This window comes from Macrobrachium rosenbergii, chromosome 20 (assembly GCF_040412425.1).
Source record: "Macrobrachium rosenbergii isolate ZJJX-2024 chromosome 20, ASM4041242v1, whole genome shotgun sequence".
Taxonomy (NCBI): domain Eukaryota; kingdom Metazoa; phylum Arthropoda; class Malacostraca; order Decapoda; family Palaemonidae; genus Macrobrachium; species Macrobrachium rosenbergii.
In genome coordinates this window covers 39,702,560-39,726,422 of record NC_089760.1, presented here as the reverse complement: position 1 = coordinate 39,726,422, position 23,863 = coordinate 39,702,560, and the positions used below count along the sequence as shown (strand labels likewise).

The 23,863-nt window shown below is 34.1% G+C and overlaps 2 protein-coding genes across 21 annotated transcripts in view; one reads left to right on the top strand and one right to left on the bottom strand.

Annotated features, from left to right (window-relative positions):
* Positions 1–5,157, top strand: part of RhoGEF2 (Rho guanine nucleotide exchange factor 2) — an 808,005-nt gene extending 802,848 nt beyond the window's left edge. The window contains 3 exon segments of the mRNA XM_067122600.1: positions 251–503; positions 1,175–1,254; positions 3,258–5,157. Coding sequence (XP_066978701.1) covers positions 251–503; positions 1,175–1,254; positions 3,258–3,398 — 474 coding nt within the window. The 3' untranslated portion in view covers positions 3,399–5,157.
* Positions 5,158–5,264: 107 nt separating this feature from the next.
* Snx1 (sorting nexin 1) overlaps positions 5,265–23,863 on the bottom strand; it is a 40,351-nt gene continuing 21,752 nt past the window's right edge. For 11 of the 20 annotated variants that reach the window (XM_067122602.1, XM_067122604.1, XM_067122606.1 and 8 more), the window contains 9 exons: positions 20,289–20,413; positions 18,764–18,902; positions 16,621–16,762; positions 15,960–16,081; positions 12,636–12,866; positions 9,577–9,645; positions 9,274–9,417; positions 8,378–8,530; positions 5,265–7,117 (listed from right to left, as the gene is read on the bottom strand). In XM_067122602.1, coding sequence (XP_066978703.1) covers positions 7,067–7,117; positions 8,378–8,530; positions 9,274–9,417; positions 9,577–9,645; positions 12,636–12,866; positions 15,960–16,081; positions 16,621–16,762; positions 18,764–18,902; positions 20,289–20,413 — 1,176 coding nt within the window. In that variant the 3' untranslated portion in view covers positions 5,265–7,066. Of the gene's footprint in view, positions 7,118–8,377; positions 8,531–9,273; positions 9,418–9,576; positions 9,646–12,635; positions 12,867–13,898; positions 13,911–15,959; positions 16,082–16,620; positions 16,763–18,763; positions 18,903–20,288; positions 20,414–23,863 lie in introns of all 20 variants that reach the window. The other 9 variants (XM_067122601.1, XM_067122603.1, XM_067122605.1 and 6 more) reach the window with 1 other exon arrangement.

Sequence of the window (23,863 nt, the reverse complement as noted above, 5' to 3'; positions counted from 1 at the left end):
TACAGTGTTCAAGGGTAAATATTCTATTGTATGTCATTTACAGTGTTCAGGGGTACTTTACATGCATAATTTCTGGATAGATAGTACAAGTGTGTACAGACACAGACTTAAAGTATAATCCAAGGTTGAAGAAATTCTAATGCTAGAGGAGGTGTTGTTTACTTATACAGATTCAAGAGGCATAGGCTTAAAAGAGCAAAAACTTACGCTTTCATTGACTGCATAACATTAAAAAATGTCTATATTACAGAATCTTATCTCTGAACGTGATGACGAACGAGAACGTATGCGTAAGGAATTAGTGGCATCAAAAGAGCAGCTGCGTTTGTTGCACATGCGTCAAAACTCAAATACGCCAACGTCCACCACTACTACATCATCGACAGGTGCACCTCAGCCTGTTGCTACTTCACCTCATACCTCTCGACCAAGCTCTTTTGTGTCAGTAGCATCATCTACAGCAGATCACTCTGATACACCTGATCATCATGACACAGATGAAGGTACAGTATGATACACAAATATATGAAGTTATTGTGTACAGTAATTGCTTATGGCTTGGGAAATGCATTTTTTCATGGTTCTGTAGAATTGCATTTCTTCTAATTCGTTAATATGTATTTGTGTTCAATTTTAAATTATTTCAAGTCTGTCCTACATTTCTTTAGTTTCATGTTGTGTGCCTTGCTTGTTATATATATTGTGGAAACATAATTGCACACTTGAACCATACTTCTGTGTACAGTATAAAAGGCTTATTTGTTGAACCTTCCATACTTACCATTGAATTTCCTGTGATTCTTCACAAGAAACTATGGAATATTAGTCTTGAAGCTATTTTGATTTGACTTTCAAACCATCCAGATTCCTCATAATATATTTCTATTTATATTTAGAAGTCAAGGGGAACCATTGTAGAATAGTGTATAGTTTATTGAAATGCCTCGCAGATTTAGTATTAAATCTGACAGTTTGAATGGTGCTTACTAATTGTAGCAGGCAATGAGATTTCTGTATATTTTATTTGTCTTGCAGTTATGCTTTCATTGAGCCTCAGCGATTGTATATTTTGTTATGCTTTCATTGAGCCTCAGCAGTTGTATATTGTATGTTAAAATTTAATATGTAACACCTATGATACTCTCAAATTAAAAACAATTTATTCTTACCACAGAAAGTCGAAGTGAAATGCCCAAGGTTAACAGCCTTCTCCCAAGGGATTGTGAAGATTCCAAGGAAGAAATAGTTCCAGAGGTAAAGATTACTTTAAGGGTAATGAAAAATCATTCTTTAGAGACATTAATCCAGTGACTAAGTATAAGGAAAAACCAAATGAGGATGGTAATGTACTTCTTTACTGTATATGTTTGTTTGTAGGTCAACCCTTGATTTTTGGCTAGTTTATCAATAATTTATTTATGGTATTGGCACAACTACAGATGCTCCTTTTATTATGATGGGGTTAGGTTCTGAAAAACCTCTCGTTAAGCAGTAATATCATAGGTCAAAAATGGCCCTTATGTATGTTGGGGGGGGGATTATCCATTTTGTTGCCAAGGTATTTTCAATAGTGAGTTTACATATGTATCAAAGTAAAAGTAAAGACATGAAGTTTAAAATGGAAGCATTGAAACTCAACATTCACACAAAAAATGTAAACAATGTATATATTGCACAATTAGCATAATCTTTCATTTATGAGTAATTTACCCACTACTTTTCAAAAACGTTTTTCAAAAGTTGTGGGTAAATTACTCATAAATGAAAAGATATATGCTAATTGTGTAATATTATATATTCAGTTTACATTACCATAAAATGAGAAAGTAATAACAAAATGCACATTCATATCTTTAGAGCACAATGAATAACAATACAAATGGATTTGCTCTATTTCATATGGCAAATGTGATCAATTGAGCCAAGCACTGAAGAAAAATTGCATTTAAATAAAAATCAGTTATCATAGTTTTTGAGGTTGCTGAGATGAATAGTGACACTCCCAATGCCCTTTAAGTCCAAGTTCAGCCCCGATAGGAAAGGGGGGTGTTGAGGAGTGAAACAAATGTCAAAAATCACATATGATAGTGTCAAATCCATAGTTTTTGAGGTTGTTGAGATGAATAGTGACACTCCCAATGCCATTTAAGTCCAAGTTCAGCCCCACTAGGAAAGGGGGTGTGAGAAGGGGTGAAATATAAAACGTTAAAAATGCTGGGCATTGTAATTGAAGCAACTATCTTAACAGGAAAGGGAGAGGAAGTGAGAGAGTAGAAGGGGGTGTTTGGGAGGAGAAAGAGGGAGAATTGTGGAGAGAGAGAGAGAGTAGAAGGTTGGTGTTAGGAAGGAGAAAGAGGGGAAGAGTGAAGTAGAGTTGGGGAGAGAGAGAGAGAGAGAGTAGAGGGGGTGTTGGGGAGGAGAAAGAGGGAAACAGTGAGGAAGAGTTGGAGAGAGAGAGAATTGAGATTATCGGTTGTCATTGAGTTTTCACGGCCAGCACTGGGTTGGTCAGCTAGTGTACTATAAATGCACTCATTCTGCTTTAAATTCAGTAATATACACACAGCATAATGTTGTTGTTACACATTAAAAGCTGTATGTTTCTAGAAATAACATTTAAGTAATGCAAGTTTTCACTCTTGGTAAATCCTCTTAAGCAAAACATATCTTCTTTCTTGGAAAGGATGCAACTTAAAACTTGAACTGTTTGCCAGTTGCCATGAAGATTTGTTAGGCAGTCACACCACTTTATATGTAAACATTGAGTGAAAGGTGCTAAGTTTGAAATTTGCCATGATTCTGCTTTTGTTTTCTTAATGAACATCACAGCCTAGCCTACCTTAAGCATGCTTAAAGACACTTACACTAGCATAGCCTAGCAATAATATTTCAGGATATGTTTATTTAGACATATGCCAGTCCAAAACTGTAAAAAACTAAAAATTGATAATTCCTCAAAATTCGGCGATTGGCACGCCCCTAAGTTTTAAAAATTTTCCAACTTCTGTCATGGAATGCTATGAAATATTTATTTTTAAATTACTGTATGAATACTGTGTTGTTATGAGGGAAAACTTATTTGAATTTTCAATAATGTTGATTAGAGATGAACAAATGATGTTTCACAAGTCAGACATTGTAATTGAGAGATTGCAGTTTACCAGGCACCTTATGTGTCACTTAATGCAAATATGTAGACTGTGCTATTAGGTTTTTGAATTTCCCTTCAAGAGTAATGAGAGCTATTATTGTTTCAGACATTTGAAGATGCTGTAAGTGGAGGAGAACAGACAGAAGGTACTTCCAGAGAAAGTGAAGGTTCTGCTGTGGGGCAGGTATGTAGTGAAGGTGTTGGGAGTAGAGAAAATGAGGGCAGTGATGAAGTTACTACCACCTGAGATCAATAAGTCTGAGGATGTGGGGGAGTATCATCTTCCCCACTAATCCCGTTCTACACTCATCGCAGGACATTTAAGCTGTGTGCCTCTATTGCTGCCTTTTCCTTGTGGCATGTATCCACAAGAAAGCCTGGATGAGGCTTCTTGAACTGGGAAGTGTTTTTACAGGTGTCTATGTGCACCACCTTCCTGAAATCCTAGTGGAGATGACCCTCGAACTCTCTCGACTGAACTACACCTGATAATGGCCTGGACTGCTTTGGTCAGGGACCTTGGCATAGCAACACAAAATATATGTATGTGTATAATATTGTAAATGAAGAGAAGATTATTGAAAATTATATATTATTTACTTTCATATGAAATCATTGGCAGTGTGTGTGTGCAACACAAACCTCAGCTGGCTGGACTTGGTATCTGACATGACCAATCAGCAAAAGTGTACTGTACTGTAAATACAAGATTGTGGTGGTCGTGTGTTGTGACACCATAGCCCAGTGCCAGAACAGGTCTTGATACAGGATGTATGGCATTCTGTAAACATAAGACTGTTTTCCAGTTTAGAGCTGATTATCAACAGGTAAGGTTCCTGTAGCATGTGGGAAGCCTCATTGTAAGGTTGTACACCACTAAGATTCCATGTGGTTAACAATTGATTTTGTGATTTGTAAAATGTATTGTCAATATTATTTGGTTGTAATTTCCAATGTACATCAGTTTTAGAAGGTAAACTTATATGCAGGACATTTTTGTGTACGGTAATTTGGAAGTACAGTATGTAGCTTCAGTTTCCTAACCAGCCACATGCTACAGTTCCAAGTTGACTTCAGTGTAACTCCCATGAACGGGACTTTCTCAAGTCGGCTCTTTCATTAATGTTGTACTTTGTTCAAATATTGTAAAAAAAAAAAATCTCCTTTGTCAGTTACGTTCCTAGTCCTTTGTGTTGCTGAATGCTACTGTCCTGCTGAGCCACTGTGGACCAACACCCGAATTTTGAAGTTGCTATAGTATACAGTACAGTATTGGTATGGATGTACCTCTTCGTGTAGGACCTGTCACCACTCCACTATAGACTTATTTTAGCTATTCAGGAGTAAAGACTTTGTCATTAAAATTCCCAGTTCTGGCATAGCATTATATTAATATATTAATCCTAAACCAATCTTCTTATATTCCCAGACAATTACCTGATAGTTTGCCATCTGAATGAATGCTTGGTTTGAAAGTTTAAAGATGTAATATATATATAAAATACACATATATATTATACATATGTTATTAAGTTTCATAAAATTTATTACAGCATGAATGTCATAAGTTTATTCAGTGTTTTCTACTGTTGGCAACAACAGTAGATATTTCCAGAACTGAAATTATGGTGGCTATAAAATGGATGTGGTGGCAAAAGGAGTGTAATCATGAAGTGAAGGCAACCTCGGACCAAGGGAGTTTTGCATGTGCTACTTTAGTATGATTTTTAACTTGTGCTGGAGCTAGCCAACTGTGCCATTTCCCATGGGTAAAGAGACTGGAAGATACGGGAGTTTATATCCTGCTGGTCATGAGGACGTTTCATCCTGTTACAGAAATAAAAGGGTGTTTGTTTTATGTCTAATTGTACATATCTTTGTTACCCATCAGTTGTGGGTATACAGTAAACACATTGCCACAAAAGTGATCATTTGTAAATTTTAATGTTATTCTATAACCATTAAACATAATGTATAGTGCAAAAGTAATAAAATGACTAAAGGAAGCTGAGTTTTCTTGAGCCTTAGCCATTTCAGTTTCTATTGCATTGTACTAATTCATTATCCTTGTAATGTTTTTGCCTTTTACTAGAGTATATAATTAGTGATACTCTTGATCATTAACCTTTATTTATTTAAACATCCAACACTGTACAGCAAATATAAATTATCTCTTTTATTACTTAGACAACTGATGAATGTTGGGCTATTCTCAAAATCACTGTATCTAGAGAATAGTCTCAAAATTCCAGATTTATGCTTAAGTTAAATGTTTACATTAGAAGGAAATATAGCCTATATTAAATCAAGTTATCTATAAACTGTACATGCAATAAACAATGTCAAATATTCTTATCTCACTGACATAACCATACACTAACAAAAGTGCTAGCACATGACAAAGATAGTTTTCAGGGTAGGCTAAATACTCTACATTGCATACCTGAATATCCTTTTAATGGTTTTAAACTGCAATGTTACTATCCAGTGTGTGAATTGCTGGCACCTTCACCTTAAAATCAACCAATTTCATTTAAGCAAGTCCGATTACTTGTAAACAAATTGTCAACATCCATTATGCCCAAAGCAAATGTTTTATGAAAAACTAAATTTTCAAACTGGTATTTGGTGATATTATGCACTTGCTGTGTGCAAAGGTGTAATGAAAAATTACTATCAACATCTCTGGCATCAGATCAGCTGCAATACATGAAGGATCTTTATCTACATACAGTAATACATCTATAAACTTTTCAAATGCCCAACTGTATTTACCATTAAAAGGTATTTACCACTAAATCAGGAAATGTGCAATTGCTGCTGTATCACCAAACACTTGCTACTTTTTCCCATTACTGTACTGTCAAAGTATATAATTACAAATATCCACACTATTTACTGTATATAACATTTTTAAAATGGCCATAAACTGCTAAGGTTGAAACAAGTACAATTTGTGTCCTACCCATCTAACTGCTCATGTGTAGTACAAGTAACTGAAAAAAATCAGTGCGATAAAATACTTGACATGTCCAAGAAAAATTATAGGCACATAACATGAAGGCTTACTCGAATAATTGTGTTGGAGGCTAAAGTATAATACCTGATATGTTCAAAATGTAAATACTATGACTGCAAACTTTTTATGTTACATACAAAAATTAAGGCCTACATACTCTGGAGAAAACAATAAAGCAATGACAGTAAATATATTTTCTTTTTTTAATATCTCTAAGCACAGACCAATACTGTAACAGAACCATAGTCATCTGATCTTTAATATTAATATATTACTGTACTTGCAAATAGTGGCTAGATTATATGAAAGAGTTGATAAAGTAGTGACCAATGCTTTAGAAAAATTACAGTGTGTACACACACACAATGAATGATGCAGCTACTTCATCCCTTTGTAACCCACCTTAGGCTTGATCTGGTAATATACTGCATTATATACATACTGAACGAACATCAGATCTTTCTAAAACTGCAACCACTCAGAGGGTAGCTGTATTCTTGATTTTTCTAATGGAAATATAAATGGCTGCCACACAAATAAAACAAATGGAATGGTAATCTATTTTCATCCAAACAATTCATTCTCCTAAATACTTTCACAAAAATCAGCAACCCCATTGTCACTAACTTCTTGAAGCACCAAAAGATAATGTACTGAAACAACTGGTTAAAACTAATTAAAAAAAAATTGTAATTTTTAATTATGTCATCTGCAATTCTGAATGACAAAGTTATACTGTATATATCTATCAGGAATGCTTGAAAAAATTTATTAAAATCACAGGCATTAATCCCAAGTTATAAAAACGAGAAAAAATTCCTTCCTGGTTACAAAGGACGAAATATATGTTGCACAGCCATGACAGGAGATGCAGCCACTTTATCCATAACAGCACACTATGCAATGGCTTTGGCTTCTGGCATGAACGTCTCCCAAACTTTGATGATCTGTTAAAAAAAAAAAATATTGAAATGCTTGGTGTACCTCTACTATGAAGAGTAACTTTAATGCTGTATAAAAAATATTTTTCCTCAATTGAAAGCGCCTTCTGAGCTCACATGCAACTTTGTTCATTTCAATGTCTTCAGGAAACAATTTTTACCTTAAGATAAAATAAGTTTTCAATAAAACCTATTGAAAATAGTCCAGCCTAGTTCCATGCAACAGGATGCCTGTCACATCTACTTTTACTATTAAAGACTGAAGACTGGGGGTAGAGTAAGCAGATAGGTTGTTGGTTAACTACAATACCATTATTTATATGTTGTCAGAACAGCCATTTAAGAGGGAGGAAGACCTTCCAATGAGATGTCAAAAAAGTTAGCAGAGAGAACTGAGGATGATAAGAAAAATGGTCATGACACGAAGAGCCAAGTTTCTAATAATTTTCTTTTATATAGTCAGCACAACAATTTGTACTTCAAAGCAGATCAAAAGGAATAGCAGTGAACACTTGCCAGGAAGTTAAGGCGAGACGAAGGTACCACAGAATGCCACAACTCTAGTGATGATGTGGCTTAAGAGCAACCTATTGGCAACACAACCAACTGCAACAATCATACCCAAAATAAAAAACCATAACATCACACGATTAAAACTTCAACTCATACTAAAAGGCCAATGCAAAGTAAAGTGCTTGTGCTTCATGAACCATAACCTTCAATTGAGAGACATCTGAAAAAGCTCTCTTAAGGACCCGTTGGATCCAAAAGGAAACTATATTTCTGCCTACACATAAGATGTTAAAAAATGGGGGAACATCAACTCTCTTTAGTATGTTGAAGATAAAATCTTGTCACCCTCACAAGGTAAAAGATCCTGGCTAAAGTAAGAAAATGAAAAGGGAAACTCAAGTCCAAAGCACCAGAGGATCAAATTTAAACTGTGAAGACTGGGCATAAGTTAGTCTTATGGACAACCAAGGCTTTATTGAAATGACACTGCAAAACTCCAAAGTCAATGTTTTTTTCTAATACTGCATTTCTTTGTCATTTTGAGATTCGCAAGTATAAAATCTTTATCACCATAAACACAATGAATGACACTCCTACTGATAATACTGTAAGCAATGCAAAACAGAACAAGACAAATGCTTGTATGTACAGTACACAGAAATGGAGGTGGAAGTAGTTAAAAAGACAATGCAGTTGACATTAAACTAAATTGTGCTCACAATATATTCCATTCAAAAGAGATGAAAATATTACCTGCTGCTGTGATGTCATGAGGGCTTCAAGATACTTCACTAGCATGTCCTTAAAGTCCTTGACGCGTACGACATCAAACCTGTCTACTTCTTTCTTGATGGCACGAGAAATGCGATCAAATTCTTCTTGACTTCTCTCCACTTTCACTTCCCACTACATAGAAAAAAAATTATTACAAAATTTCCAAAAACATTAGTATTTGTCTGCTAAATACTAGCGAACAAAATTTAATTAAAACTCAACCAGACTCAAAGTTTAAACAGTAAACTTCTACACCTAAATCTTAAATATATCAGCTTTTTCATAACTTTCCAGTAACTGAGGTTTGAAAGAGCAAAACACTTGTGTAACACAAACTCTGAAGCCCCCCCCAACAAATAATAAAAGCATAAAGTAAGCAAATACTTACAACTGAGAACGGAAGGAAAACACAAAAGATAAAAAAGGCAATCATTCAAAACTTTCTAGTGCTACCACCAAAAAAATCAGGAGAATGCATGGATATAGTACATAAATAAAGGTCAATGAACTAGACTAACACCTGAGAACCACTGGAACTGTCAATGCTAGAACAAAACTTGTCTACCTCTAATGCTCTTCTTTTCATATGAGAAATTCTGTGACAAATGATGAATCAGATAGGTAATAGGTTTTAGTAAACAAATACAATATTCAAAAGCTGCTTTAAGTTTGTACATCTATTTTTAAGCTACTAAAGAAAAAACATTCTTATGCTAACAAGAAAGAGGGTCCTATCAAAATTACAAGCCTCTAAGTAGAATGGGCTTTTTAAATCAAATTCTGACAACTATGAGAAATCTTGAGACAATCACTAATTCAACATCTCCTAAAAGGGAAGCTAAGACTATAAAGATAATTGATAATTTAATACTAACCTCTGCCACCTCCTCCTGGGCTTGCTGAACTTTATCCATCCGTCCTGCCAACTCTGCTTTGGCCTTAGCTTCTCTTTTCTTGGCCAACATACTTTGAGCATGTTGCCAAGTTTGGAATGTCTTGACACGCTCATGAAATACATCCTGCAAATAAAAATTCATGATAACCACCTTAATAACATGATAACTATTATTTCAAGTACAACTGAGATTATAACAACAATGAATTAGATAACTAAGAAAGATTTCAAAATCAAAAGCACAATATATATCACATGCATCAAAAAGACAAATCTAACTTGCCTTGACAGCACCAATTAATTGGATATAGTCTTTGGTAATCTCACTTAGGTAGTAAAAATCAGCATCAGCCTGTGAAAGACATGAACAGTTAATAGTGTAACATCACATCTTAACAAAAATTTATATTTAACCAGGTATTCAAACACAATCTGCCTTTCGCAAACGGTGGTATATATGAAAAAATAATTTGTTAAATTCCATTGACCAGGTCAAATAAGTAAAGTAAGGAATTTCACAGGAGCATTTCCTTGCTCACACGTGTTGCACTCACTCATGAGTCATGAATGAGGCGGCTTTCCATTCTATCTCAATCTCTTCTTAATATATTCCAAATACCAGTGCCTACACCAATCATTGTGTTTTAGAGTATAAAGTGAAAGTTTATGTATTTTGCAGGTTTGGAGACAAGAAAAGAATGAAGGAAATACACGAAAACCAATTACAGTCAAGGACTAATAGGGGAATGCTGAAAAAAATCCTGTAGTAATGTGTACAAGTAGGCACTACCCATAAATTGACTCCAATACATATAAAATAAACTTTAATGCCTTAAAAGAAAGACAATTAAACATACTAGTTTCATACACTAGGACTTAACTGTTATAGTCTGTAAATCGTTAAAAAATAATGGAAGATACAAAACTTTAAATCTATTAACCCTTAAACGCCTACTGGACGTATCATACGTTGACTAAAATTGTCTGTTGGGTGCCGAGTGGACGTACTGTACGTCAACTACAAAAAACTTCAACCTTCGGTCAACTTTGACTCGACCAAAATGGTCGAAAAACGCAATTGTATGCTAAAACTCTTACATTCTAGTCATATTCAATCATTTACCTTTATTTTGCAACAAATTGGAAGTCTCTAGCACAATATTTCGATTTATGGTGAATTTTTTAAAAATACTTTTTCATTACGTCCGCGCGGTAACTCGGCCGAAAATTTCAGAAATTCTTTCGTCATTTTGTCGTAATTTTTGCACTGTTTTATATTAGCCGTTACATAAAGTTTTATATATGAAAATGTGCGCAATTTCATGTAAAATACAGCAAAATACAACCCATGGGTGTAGCTTTTATCGGTTTGGAAATATTTTCATATAAATCACGATAACTGCCAAAATTTCAACCTTCGGTCAACTTTGACTCCACCGAAATGGTCAAAAAACGCAATTGTAAGCTAAAACTCTTACATTCTAGTAATATTCAATCATTTACCTTCATTTTCCAACAAACTGGAAGTCTCTAGCACAATATTTCGATTTATGGTGAATTTTTGAAAAAAACTTTTTCCTTACGTCCGCGCCAGAAATTCTTTCGTCACGTTGTCGTAATGTTTGCACCGTTTTATATTAGTCATTACATAAAGTTTTATATATGGAAATGTGTGCAATTTCATGTAGAATACAACAGAAAATAACTCATGGTTGTAGCTTTTATCAGTTTTGAAATATTTTCATATAAATCACGATAACTGCCAAAATTTCAACCTTCGGTCAACTTTAACTCGACCGAAATGGTAAAAAAACGCAATTATAAGCTAAAACTCTTACATTCTAGTAATATTCAATCATTTACCTTCATTTTGCAACAAACTGGAAGTCTCTAGCGCAATTTTTCGATTTATGGTGAATTTCTGAAAAAAAACTTTCCTTACGCTCTGCCACGTAACTCGGCCGAACATCTCAGAAATTCTTTCGTCACGTTGTCGTAATGTTTGCACCGTTTTACATTAGTCATTACATAAACTTTTATATATGAAAATGTGCGCAATTTCATGTGGAATACAACAGAAAATAACTCATGGTTGTAGCTTTTATCCGTTTTGAAATATTTTCACATAAATCACGATAACTGCCAAAATTTCAATCTTCGGTCAACTTTAACTCGACCGAAATGGTCGAAAAACGCAATTGTAAGCTAAAACTCTTACATTCTAGTAATATTCAATCATTTACCTTCATTTTGCAATAAATTGGAAGTCTCTGGCACAATATTTCGATTTATGGTGAATTTTTTAAAAAAACATTTTCCTTACGTCCGCGCGGTAACGCATCCGAACATCTCGGAAATTCTTTCGTCACGTTGTCGTAATGTTTGCACCGTTTTATATTAGTCGTTACATAAACTTTTATATATGAAAATGTGCGCAATTTCATGTAGAATACAACAGAAAATAACTCATGGTTGTAGCTTTTATCAGTTTTGAAATATTTTCATATAAATCACGATAAATAGAAAAAATTCGACTTTCGGTCAACTTTAACTCGACCGAAATGGTCGAAAACTGCAATTGTAAGCTAAAACACTTACAGTCTAGTAATATTCAATCAATTAGCTTCATTTTTCAACAAACGGGAAGTCTCTAGCACAATATTTCGATTTATGGTGAATTTTTTAAAAAAACATTTTTTTACGTCCGCACGTTACGAATTCCTGCATCATTTTGTGATAATATTTTCTGTGTTGCTTTGATCGTTTTACAATTTGTTATATACCAAATTCATCGCAATTTAGTGTACAATACAAAGAAAAAAAAAATAACCCGTTAGCTTTAACCATTTTGCTCACAGCGCGATTTGTATAAAATTATATATGAACATTTTTTTTTGCGCTGTCATATATTTCAATATTTATATATGATAATGATATTTTTTCATTTCTGATGGTTGCATACTAAACTTCAGGCAATGACAAAAAAGGAGCCAAAAATGAACTCTTAATCTTAAAAACTAAGCGTGCTGTGATTTTTTGAAAAAAACTTTTTTTCCGCTTCGGCGCTAACTCCCGAACGCCGCCGGCATACGGGAGACGTTTTTGTAAATAGAGGCTCGGCGTTAGAGGGTTAAGTACCAGAAAAAAGTCAAGTTTACAATTCTTGGAAAAGGGAACAGAGAAAAAATGACAGCAACGTAAACTGAATTACTGACTGTATATGCACGTTTATCTAATAAGAGACATCTTAATTACTACTGTGCTAGTAAATATTCAACACATTCTTAAGAGTGCTGTGTTATCTTGTTTTAACATTGCTCAAAAAATAAAATGTACACAAACCTGTGCATGATGAATAGTGTGGGTGCGTTCAGTTGACTCTGCTAACTGATGAAGTGCACGACTTAGAGCTGAATGTTCTTCAACACTACTGAGAATAGCTGCTGACTTGGCAAAGGATGCAGTGCTGACAGCCAATTCACGACGATAAGCAACTAGGCCTTCCATAGCAAGATGAAGTTTGCGCAGCTGGGCATCCAGACTTTCAATTTGTTGAGTTTTTTCTTCAAACCACTAACGAAAAGTTAAATGTTATAAAATATTAGCACTGTAATTATAATTAATGAACTATTCTGAAGTTATGAAACTTATAACACTTATTACCAATTTAGAAGCCAAAAACAAACTCGGAACTATGTACATCTCCTAAAACCATCTCAAAGAGAATAATATTTATACAGTAGATACTCACCATAAATACTAATTAACACAGAAAATGCTATCGTACTACACTAAATTTTAAACATTTCTGTTCTATTTAAAGTAATCTGAAGTTAAAGTTGACACCATTGAAAACAAATTAGATCCTTTTCATTTACCTATGTTACCAATCCAAAAGCACCTCAATAAATATGTTACGGAGTCAGGCAATACATACCTACATGGTCAGAACACTTTTAGCCACTGGCATTTTAACTAGTGCTCAATAAATGAGACGCCTTGCTCCAATATATAAAATGTTCAATATACTAAACCGCATTCCAGAAATAGTATACAGCATGTTTCTCCGAGTACCACAGACAAATGTCATCAAATAACCTGCATAATTCTTGCAAGATTAAATATCAGAATTAACATTACAACTAAGATAACTTCAAATTCCTGAGATACAATCGCTGGTACAGCCAATATCATAAGGCCAGAAACAAGAACTTAAACCTAAGAAAGAATGTGAGCGTTTAAAAACCATAAGCAGATATCCGAAAACTGGCCAAAACCCAGCAAAGCTTAGGTAAGCTAGCTGATTTTGGTAGTTGCATACCAGCCCTGCCAACATTTAAAAAAGCCTACCCTGAATTTGCTTGTATAAAGAGATTCATTGCATTCTCATGAAAAATTAATCCTTCAAAATTAATAAAACTATATAAGAAAAACTGGATCTTTTACAAAATGGCTTCCAAGTTGGAAGACAGGGTACTGCATCTGAAACATTATCAAACCTTTCAAGCCTTAAAACTATAAAAGCTATCAAACATAAAATTAGAGCAATACCACCAAGATGCATTACTTAAAATTAATAAACCTAAAACAAAAAGAGGACATTACCTGTCCTTCAGCCTGGAAGCATGTGAAAGGTAAAAAGAGTGCAACTTAAACAAGAGGACACTTAATGGTATTACTACAAAAGTACATAGTCTGAACGTGTCCTAAGGATAACCCCAAGTACACATCACCACCAAGATGAAGCACTATGTTCTACAAAGAAATAAAAATTATGCCTTCCAATCATATTCTTACATTTACGCAACAAAGACAGATTTTAAAAGACATTTTCATTGAATAATATTCAAATGTTCGTTTCTCATTTCTTAATTCTCTATGGTTTTAATTGGCACTATGCTTTCTGAAGATGGCTACTTCCTCTTTTAAATGAAAAACACCACAATTTAATATGCAACTACATTCCACATTTTACACCAAAGACAATAAAATACCAAATCTTACTTTAAATACACTAACCCCTTCCAAAGTCAAATTAGTTTCACAGACAAAAGAATAAAATGCATTTAGTTACCAATTATAAAACATACAAAATACTTTTTCAAAAAAATGTATATAAGATTCAGAAAAATTAAAATACATGTAAGCAAACAAGATTATACTTAATTACAGGCAAAATTTTTCCCCACACAAAGACCTTTCATAAAAATTAAAATACATGTAAGCAAACAAGATTATACTTAATTACAGGCAAAATTTTTCCCCACACAAAGACCTTTCTTTAAATCTTCATCTGAAAACCATTATGGACAGAGTCAAGAAGGCTCCAAAGGGAAATTAACCTGGAGAGAGAGAAGTTATAGGAAAAAGTGATAAATAAATAAATAAAGAGGGTATTAAAAATAAAACTAACACACCTGAATTCAGGTGATGTCAAAAGACAGCAGCAACGAATTTGCTTCTCACTTAAATATTTGGAGATCACACGATTCCACAACTGCACTAGGAAAACTATTCCACATTTTAGTTGTAGCCATGAACAAACTCCTAGCAAAGGGAGTACTAGTATTAAACCTGATGCTAGAACAACACACTATTTGCAGCAGCAGCCTGCCTAGTGTTAAGGACAAAACCAGCTAGGTCATGTACAGAAGAGTCCATAAGATATTTGTAGGTCAATGCATTTTATGCAACAAACATAATGAACTCACTTTACATCTATGCCACAAGTCAACATGGAGAGTCAGCAAAATAACCATGACTGACGACATAACTCTATCCAAGAGTTTGAGATGAGAGTCAGCACTAGAAGACTGTACCAACCTACCTTGCCTTCGGACTATTTACTATCCTTAATTTTTTGGCCATGCAAGAAAAAGATCTAACAACACTGTATACTGGAAACAATGCCAAATTAGAAAGGCAGGGAAATACAACTGCAGCAGATATGGAATATTCAATGTATGACAGGTGGAGGAAGATGTACTATTCAAGTAGGGAGCACACCAAAACTGTACTAAAAATACAAATTGCAGTATGATGCAAGTGAATGAAATATAAAATATTGTGTTTTCCATTCTGCTCACAGTATGAAAGCACAACAGAATGAGATCATCTAAGTAAATGATGGGTAATACTGGATGAGAGCAATTCATGGCATAGCAAATCAAATTAAAAATGTTCATCCTTCTGGAACCCTACATCTCTGTTTCATTTTAAAGAATACATACGTCTGATTTAAATTAACAAAAGGATTTTTACGGTATGGTTACAGTTTGAATTCATTAACATCCATGAAAACTCCCCATCTGCTGTGCATAATTTCAGTAACAGAAGCTTACCAAGTATTTACTAAATTACCAGAGTGCAAAATCAGCTCTGGGATATAACATTTTTTATTATATCTCACTTTACCACCTCCCCTGTAGTCTTTCCTCACCTAGCTTTCCTACTTTCTTTACAGTGCTCTTTTAATTTCACAACATGCTCAAATCATAGTAATAATATAAGATCTATAAAATTAAAAAGGACAGTTGGATATATGGTGTCCTCCATCTGAAGTAATAAAATCTATCTATCTAACTTCAGTACACATCAAACTGGCATGATTCTTCTAATATTTCCCAAATTTAGTTGAAAAATTTTAACTTTAAAAAATTTTCTTACCTGGTCAGACTCGTCCATTTTGAAGGTCATTTTATTGACAGTCTCACCTACACGATTGAAAAGCCTCAGCACACCTGCGCTGCTAAGTGCTGAAGTCTGGGTAGCCCTGGGTAACTCAGCATCTTGAAGTGTTAAATGGAAACAAGATTTTGATTTATGAGATATTAATGTAAAAAATAAAAAACCACAAGCCAAAATGATTTAATGACATTTCATTTACAGTTACCCTAGGAAACACCATCATATTTTGTCTCGCTTCCTTAGCCAATCTGCTTGTTTCTGATTTAAGTGATGTTTCTGCAGATTTTTAATGGATTGTAATATTGCAATATTGCCACCAAATTGCAATATATTGCAACAAAGTACTGTACTTAAAGAAAACTACAATACATATACTGCAAGCAAACTCCAAAATACAGCACTACAATTTTGCATTCATGTTAATGATTAATGGTCCAAAACACTACATTAAACTTAGTTTGAAGGAAAACCTGATGCTGGTTTGTTTTTCTATTAACATAGATATATAATTTGTGAAGTTAATCTTAGCATTTACAGTTACACTTAAGAGCAAATACCAAACATCTTTAGAAGATGAAAAGAATGGGCTTCAATTTTTCAAAAAGACAAACCTGTAAATCTAAATGAGGAAAACACTAACCAAGTTCTATGAATTCCCTAAAATCTGGATCTGCTCGAAGGGTTGGATGCGCGCCAGTGCGATTCATGTAACGCTCAAGTGATGCCCTACGCTTCTCAATGAAATCTTGGGAACCAGACTCTGCTGTCTTATCACTACCAAGCTGAAAATGAGGACATAAATAAGAGCATGTCATATACAAGAAATACTGTCCAGTACAGTCATGAAAAAATTCTTTTCCTTTCTTTTAAAAAAAATATGGAAAAAATTAGGGTAACAAGACTGTCTTGCTCTATTATCCAGTAATACAGTAACATAGTTTCACATGACCAGTCATATTCTTACACAAGCATCATCCAGTGGCTTGCCTGGCCAGACCTGTGTGAGCTAAATAAATTAGCACAGTCGTCAGGTTAAAATACTTAATGCTACAGCATGAGGTCAAAATTAAAGCAAAGTTTAAGCTGGATGGCTGACTAAATACAGAATGTGAAAGGATGACAAACAGAAAACAGAAAACAAGGGTAGAAGGACACTTCAAAGATCCTAATTTTTTCTATAGCTATGTAGGGAGTATTTCATCAATAGTCATCACAGCATTTTCGTTACTGAGGATTCTAACCATTTTCCTGAAAAACTGGACAACAGAGTGTATATTTGGTCAGTTGATATATCATTGCAACAAATATTAAGTTTTTTTACATGTTCCATCACAACCAACTAATGACACATCACTTCCTTCAAGAAACAACATATGAAGACAGCTGTGCTTCATTCACCTCTTAACTTCCATTGAAGTAACATTCTGTTTGCCAAGGATATTAAAACTCTTTTGCTTGCCTTTCCTGTTTACTGAGCAGTTCAAATGGCATTTCCTTTAATTTTGGTGAAGATTGCCATATGCTTAGCTCCCCAAGTTGATTGTTACTGCTCCAAAGTCCACTAAACGTAGTTCTTTTTGCACTCAATGGAAAACTGGTAATGTTTCTCAATTAGCTAAATGGAGTCATAGTACATGCCCTACAAAATAATACCCAGTTTCTGTAACCATACTGTTATCTAAGGTTTCTGAAAGTCTAAGCTAGAAACAATCATCCTTTCTCTAGTCTAGTTTGTCTTTTGTAAGGGCTTGGGTACTTATGATACCCTTTCAATTTCCAATATTGTACAGATATCTCTAGATTCTGGTAACAAAGTTCATATCATTGGTCTTGACCAGTGTTGCTTTTGGCCAAGTAAATCATGATGTCCTAGCTTTCAATCTCAGACATATGTTAGTATTATACTTAATCTTTAACTATTAAAAGGCTGTGAATAATGACCACAGGAGTGTATTCTAAGGTGTTCCCTGGACAGCATTCTTGGCCCACTACGATGCTTGTTATGTAGTTTAACATGGAAAACAAACTGGCTGCTTGTAAATGATGCTACGTTACTTGCACTGAACTCATCTTTTGGCTATAAAGATTTAGGTGAAATTACTGCATGTTGCAGTAACTGTACCGTACATTCAACTAATTTAAAATATGTATGAAGGCCCTTCAATCTTGAGGAAATTTTTTATAATGCCATGTTTCAGCCACTGTCACCTGGTTTGGTCTTCAACAAGCCATTTACATCTTAAATTACAGGATAAAATCTTGTGAGTTCTTTATTTTTTATTCATGAACTTAGTATTGATCTCTGGCATCATCATTCTATTAGCTCACTGTGCATGCTTTATAAAACTTTTCATAATTCTTGTAATCTTCTGCAGGCATATTTTATCATTGTAAGCTTCAGTACCACATAGTTTTCTTGAAATTCTGTTCCATATGTGACTAAATTATGGAATAATCTTTCTAACCAAATAGTTCAATCATCTGAACTTTCAAAGTTCACACTGGGTGCAAATCCTTTATTAGCAAGCTCACAGGAGTCATTTCACACTTTATTTCATGCATTTCTTTACTACTGTTTTTCTTTTATATTGTTTAATTCTTTACTTCTCAGTTTATTTTTTTGTACTGAGCTGATTTCCCTATTGGCACCCTTGCACTTATGGAGTTCTGCTTTTCAAACTATATACAGTATGGTTAAATATAAATCTGCAAAAACATGATCCTCATTTCAGCAAAAAACAGTATACACAATACTCAATTTACTTTTCATCTGTAAAACTAACCTTTATTTTTGTAGTGCCAATGGCAGATTTTTCAGGAGCAGGAGGAATGATACGACCACTGTGCAAATGCTTCTCAACCAATTTTCCATGTAGTCCTAAGAAATCACTAAATCTTCTTGTTACGCTCCAATTTTTCTTCCTAAAAGAATTTCAGATTTAAAAAATAAACTGGTAATTCCACAATGCCTGTAATTTGAATAAAAACTAAAAGAATATTTTCATAAAACACTGGTATATTGATATACACCCAAATAGTCCTTATTCATGGTCTTTCAATGTTCCCAAACACTGCGCACTTATGTTCAAAAGGTGGCAGTATCAATAACTGTACAAGAGTCACTGGTTGTCAACATACAGCTGCCATTTTTTTACAGGATCTGTGAGACTTTGGGCCTAGGAAGAGGAAACTGACCAGAATAAGAGTGGGTTTTTCTTAAAAAACCAATTTTGTATTTAAAAAATTGGGTTTTATCTAACTTTATCAGTTACATAGCCAAAATCCAATTTAGGTGGAAGGATCAACCTACTGATTGGCTGATGTCCTGTAGTACTGACAGGAATGGAAAACACAAATGTTCCCTTATGTTCCCATATGCTCTGAGAATGATCAGCCTAGGCTTCTTGGGAAGACCTCCTGAGACAAGTCTGGATGAGTCACCACTGAAATCTCTGGTACAAATGATCCTCATCACTAGTGGTAACAGAAGATATAGACGAAATGGTGAAAGGCAGTAATGACAACTGAAGGCTCTCAGGCAAGGCTTTTGCAGTACTTAATACTTCTACCCTTTGAAACAATGTTTGCGGTGTTCAGAGACATTCAAATACTACTATGAATGTGGGCCACACTGGTGGAAAGGCTGGACTATAACTCAATTAATTAGCTTGTAATGAGCTGGCCCTTAGGAACTGTGCCTCCATGAAAGAGAGATCTCTATACAAATACAGTATTACAATTCAAAAGCAAGTATGCCTTGAAATATATCAGAGTTTTAAACATGTTTTTACAGTTACTTTAGCTTCTGTTTGAAATAAGCAGTAAAACTAACAAATTAAAATAAATTTTTATTACCCAGGGTAAGCATCTGATCTGTAACCAAGTACTGTACATTCAAGACCTTGTACAAGTCCCTAATTTAATTCTACATAATCCAAGGTTCAATCAGCAGTGAAAATCAAACCATTTTAACTTTCAAGATACCAAATAGACTTAAAAGGATACTTTTTCTTAAATGATACACAACAATAACAACAATACACAAATGAAAGAAAACAATATATTCAAGGTAAGTATATGTACTGTATAAAGAATAATACCATAATACTGAAACCACTTTTGCTATAAAAAAAATGTAGGGTGGTGCTGAATCTGCTCCTTTTAGAAAAAAAATAAAAGGGCCAACCTAGTTTGGTTCTCTTTCGTAAGTAAATCCTTCGTCTTGAAATGTGACTTTGTGATCTTGTAAACCCACTCTGTAGTAGTAATAGCCTACTAACAAAAATCAAAACACAACAATTAATTTACCTGAAGTAAGTAATATTGGTTTTGGTGGTGACTTTATATGCCATGTACGAGCTCATGCCCTCGCCGATCTTCTGTGGGTCTGACACCTGGATTTCAATGAATTCATCCCCACTTTCAGCCTCCAGCTGCAAAAAAAAAAAAAAAAAAAAAAAAAAAAAAAAAGACAGATGACATTTGACCAAATATAAAAACCATAATTATGGGATGCAATCTACAACTCTGTTTCCTACCCAATAATCCCACAGTGTTCAAGACCAAATGAAATAATCCAGCATTATAAAACTTTTACTGTATGAATCTTGCGCATTAAGATAAAACTGCCTCATTTACATTAAACAACTCGCAATACACAAATCTAAGCTATAGAGTACTCCAGTTCTCTGGAGGAAAAAGTGTAACTGAAATTAATTAAAAGCTAAAATCTACGTAAGTTGTAAATCGCTGCAATGCATCCCATAAAAAAAAGATGCAGAAAAAGTGTAACTGAAATTAATTAAAAGCTAAAATCTATGTAAGTTGTAAATTGCTGCAGTGCATCCCATAAAAAAAAGATGCAAACTTAAAATTGCATATAGCACTCAAGACCCAGTGTAATACAAATATATTTATCTACACACTTAGATTTAGGTACTTCAATTCAATTTGTTACAAGAAAGAAACCTTGTATTGGTCTGTACATACTACTGTTCCAGTCTTTCATTTTGAATTCATACCAACTAGTTTGATGAAAACAACATTGCAAGGTTTAAAAAATACCAATCTGGAGAGAGAGAAACTTCATCTCTGACATCAAATTTTCATAAATATGGTCTAACACATTTCAAGATAGGCATATATATACAAAATGCAGCCCTCTCACTGTGTGGAGGTAAATAAATTCTTGCCTTATCATGTCCATCAACTGACTACATGAAAGTACAACTGCTTGGTAGACAAAACGAACAATTTCTTGGCCAAAGTCTTTGAAATTTTGTGAAAAATAATTACACATCTTAACACAATACTAACTCATTTTTCCTCCTCATCTGTCACACAGTTCACTGAGACTATTGTAAAACTCAATTAGAAAATTTTCAACAAATAAAAAAAAAACCATTTCCCATTATTCATCTATAAGCAGTTCATTAGAAAATCTCAGTGATAGGGTGAAATTTAATTTACATTTCAGTTTAATTAGTACCTTTATTGCTATGTAAATTAAGTCTGATCATATTACTAAATTTTCTAATGAACTTCATACACAGGCAGTCCCCGGATATCGGCGGGCACGGTTATCGGCAATCCGGTTTTACGAGGTTGTTTAGCGATGAAAATCGGCAGTTTTCGGCACCGAAAATTGTCGACTTCTGCATATTGGCACCGATGCATACCTAACAGAGGCACCGATAACCGAAAATTGGCGTTTTCGCCACCGATAAGCCCCGAAAATCGCCGACTTTCAGTTGTCATCACACTGTCATAACGGAACCCCCACACATAACCGGGGATTACTTGTAGTTGAATTATGAGAAATGGTTTTCGTTTTTGTATTTGTTGAAAATTTTCTAACCGAATTTCATGATGGCCTCAGCGATCTGAATGAGACAGTCAAGTGGAAAAATGAGATAGTATTTCGTTAAAACCTGGTAGTGCTCGAGTTACAATTATTCATCTTACGATAATCCGATTTTGTGATGAGGTTAGCAATTAATATTGATACGACAATAATTAGAAAATATTTTTAAATTTCGCGTGGGGGGAGGTACCACCGTACAATCAGGCAGCAAGAGAGACCAAATTACAATAAACCAACTTCTTTTCCTCCATCTCTTTATCCCATCTTCTAGTTAAAAATGTAAAAGAGAATGACAAAAGTATTATTAGTAAAGTTATACTCTTGCGTAAATGCATACAGCCATAAACAACCAAATGAGAAACTGCTGTTTTGCTAATAACCAAATAGGATAACAACACCTGTTTTGCTTGTATTTCAACCATTATACGGTAGTAAACAATTGCTGTAGTTATGTTACAAATGATGCTAAGTAGAACAGGACTGATATATTTTTACATTATACAATTAATCACTATGGAGAGATCTACAAGGAAATATACTGCTAAATTTAAGCTGCAAGTTGTAGCTGAAGCTGAGAAAACAATGTTCAAGCTGCTAATGACCATAAATTATTGTGCATCAGCAACATGGATGAAGCTCAGCCATAAATAAAATTAGAGCGAAAAGTATTTTATTTAAAACTACTGGGCATGAAAGAACACATACTGCTGCTCTTTTTGTGCCGATAAATGATAAATACGTAAAGCTCGTATTATGATGAAATCAAGTGAAAATAGCAAAAGGAATCTTGATTTTTTTACACAAAACAAACATGCCACCAATGTCATCAATTAATGAAAAAATAGCTAGATTAATTTCACAACGAGACATATTTAAGTTATATTTTGACTTAAAAACACTTCATGTAACGAAAAATAACCATGTCCCATATAAATACAGTAACTAGAGATTCATTTACTCTAACTAGCAGCAAGAAATGTGCTCTGAACCGAGTTAAATACAGCGAAATAAACTTATCACGTACAGTAATTGATTTCCACACCAAAACAGTGATCTCTATGATCGCAATTTATAATGCAAAAGCAATATGAGAATATGAGAATACATACAATATTATTAGATACAGTGAAGTAAAGCATAACTTTTTAAAAGATCCATGGAAAAGATGCATATTCATTATGTTGATGTTTGTATAATAAGATATTAACATGTGAATATCGAGTACAGTATATTGTAGGCTAGGCTACTGTATATGTATACGATATACCATAGTGTAGACTAAGCTAATTCTTGTTTGTTATTCAATTTCTCTTTGTACTGAATTATTATAAGTCAATCTGCATGAACCTCCAAAATTAGCTGACATTAATAATTGCTATACCGTATAAGTATAGAGTATACTTGATAGTGTAGGTTAGGCTACCATTTATTTATAGATGGTACTGCATACCCTAGTGTAGGCTAGGCTATATTCAAGATACATTTTTTCCCCCCCAAAAAATGGGTTTTTTGGAACCTAACCCCATTGTAAGTAGGATAATACCTGTATTTAGGCTGAGTCCTGGTGATGTACAGACATTTACTGTTAGTTTTGTAAGTAAAGTTGGAAATAAAAACATCTCCAAGACAATAACTTGAAAATCAGTCTTAAATCTTTTGCTTACAATTTCCTTCCAAAATACTGTACTGTAACTTACAATAAAGTTCTGTACAGGATATGGAATCAGGAGGATGAAGACCAGTAGGATGGTCCAAAATATAATGAAAAAGATGAAGACGAAGACTAGAACTGAATTCAAGCTGAAAGTGTGGAAGATAAAAGAAAGTGGAGGGAAGTGCAATTATGTCTAACCTCATAATGGGGAAATGCAACAAAACAGATGACGACGACAATGATTTTATCAATAGAAAAACAGAAAATAAAGTTTTAAATCATATTACTTTAAAAAATTACATCTACAGTAAAGCAATTATGGCAGTAATATCCATCTACCAAACTTGATGAGGAGAGCTATCACTA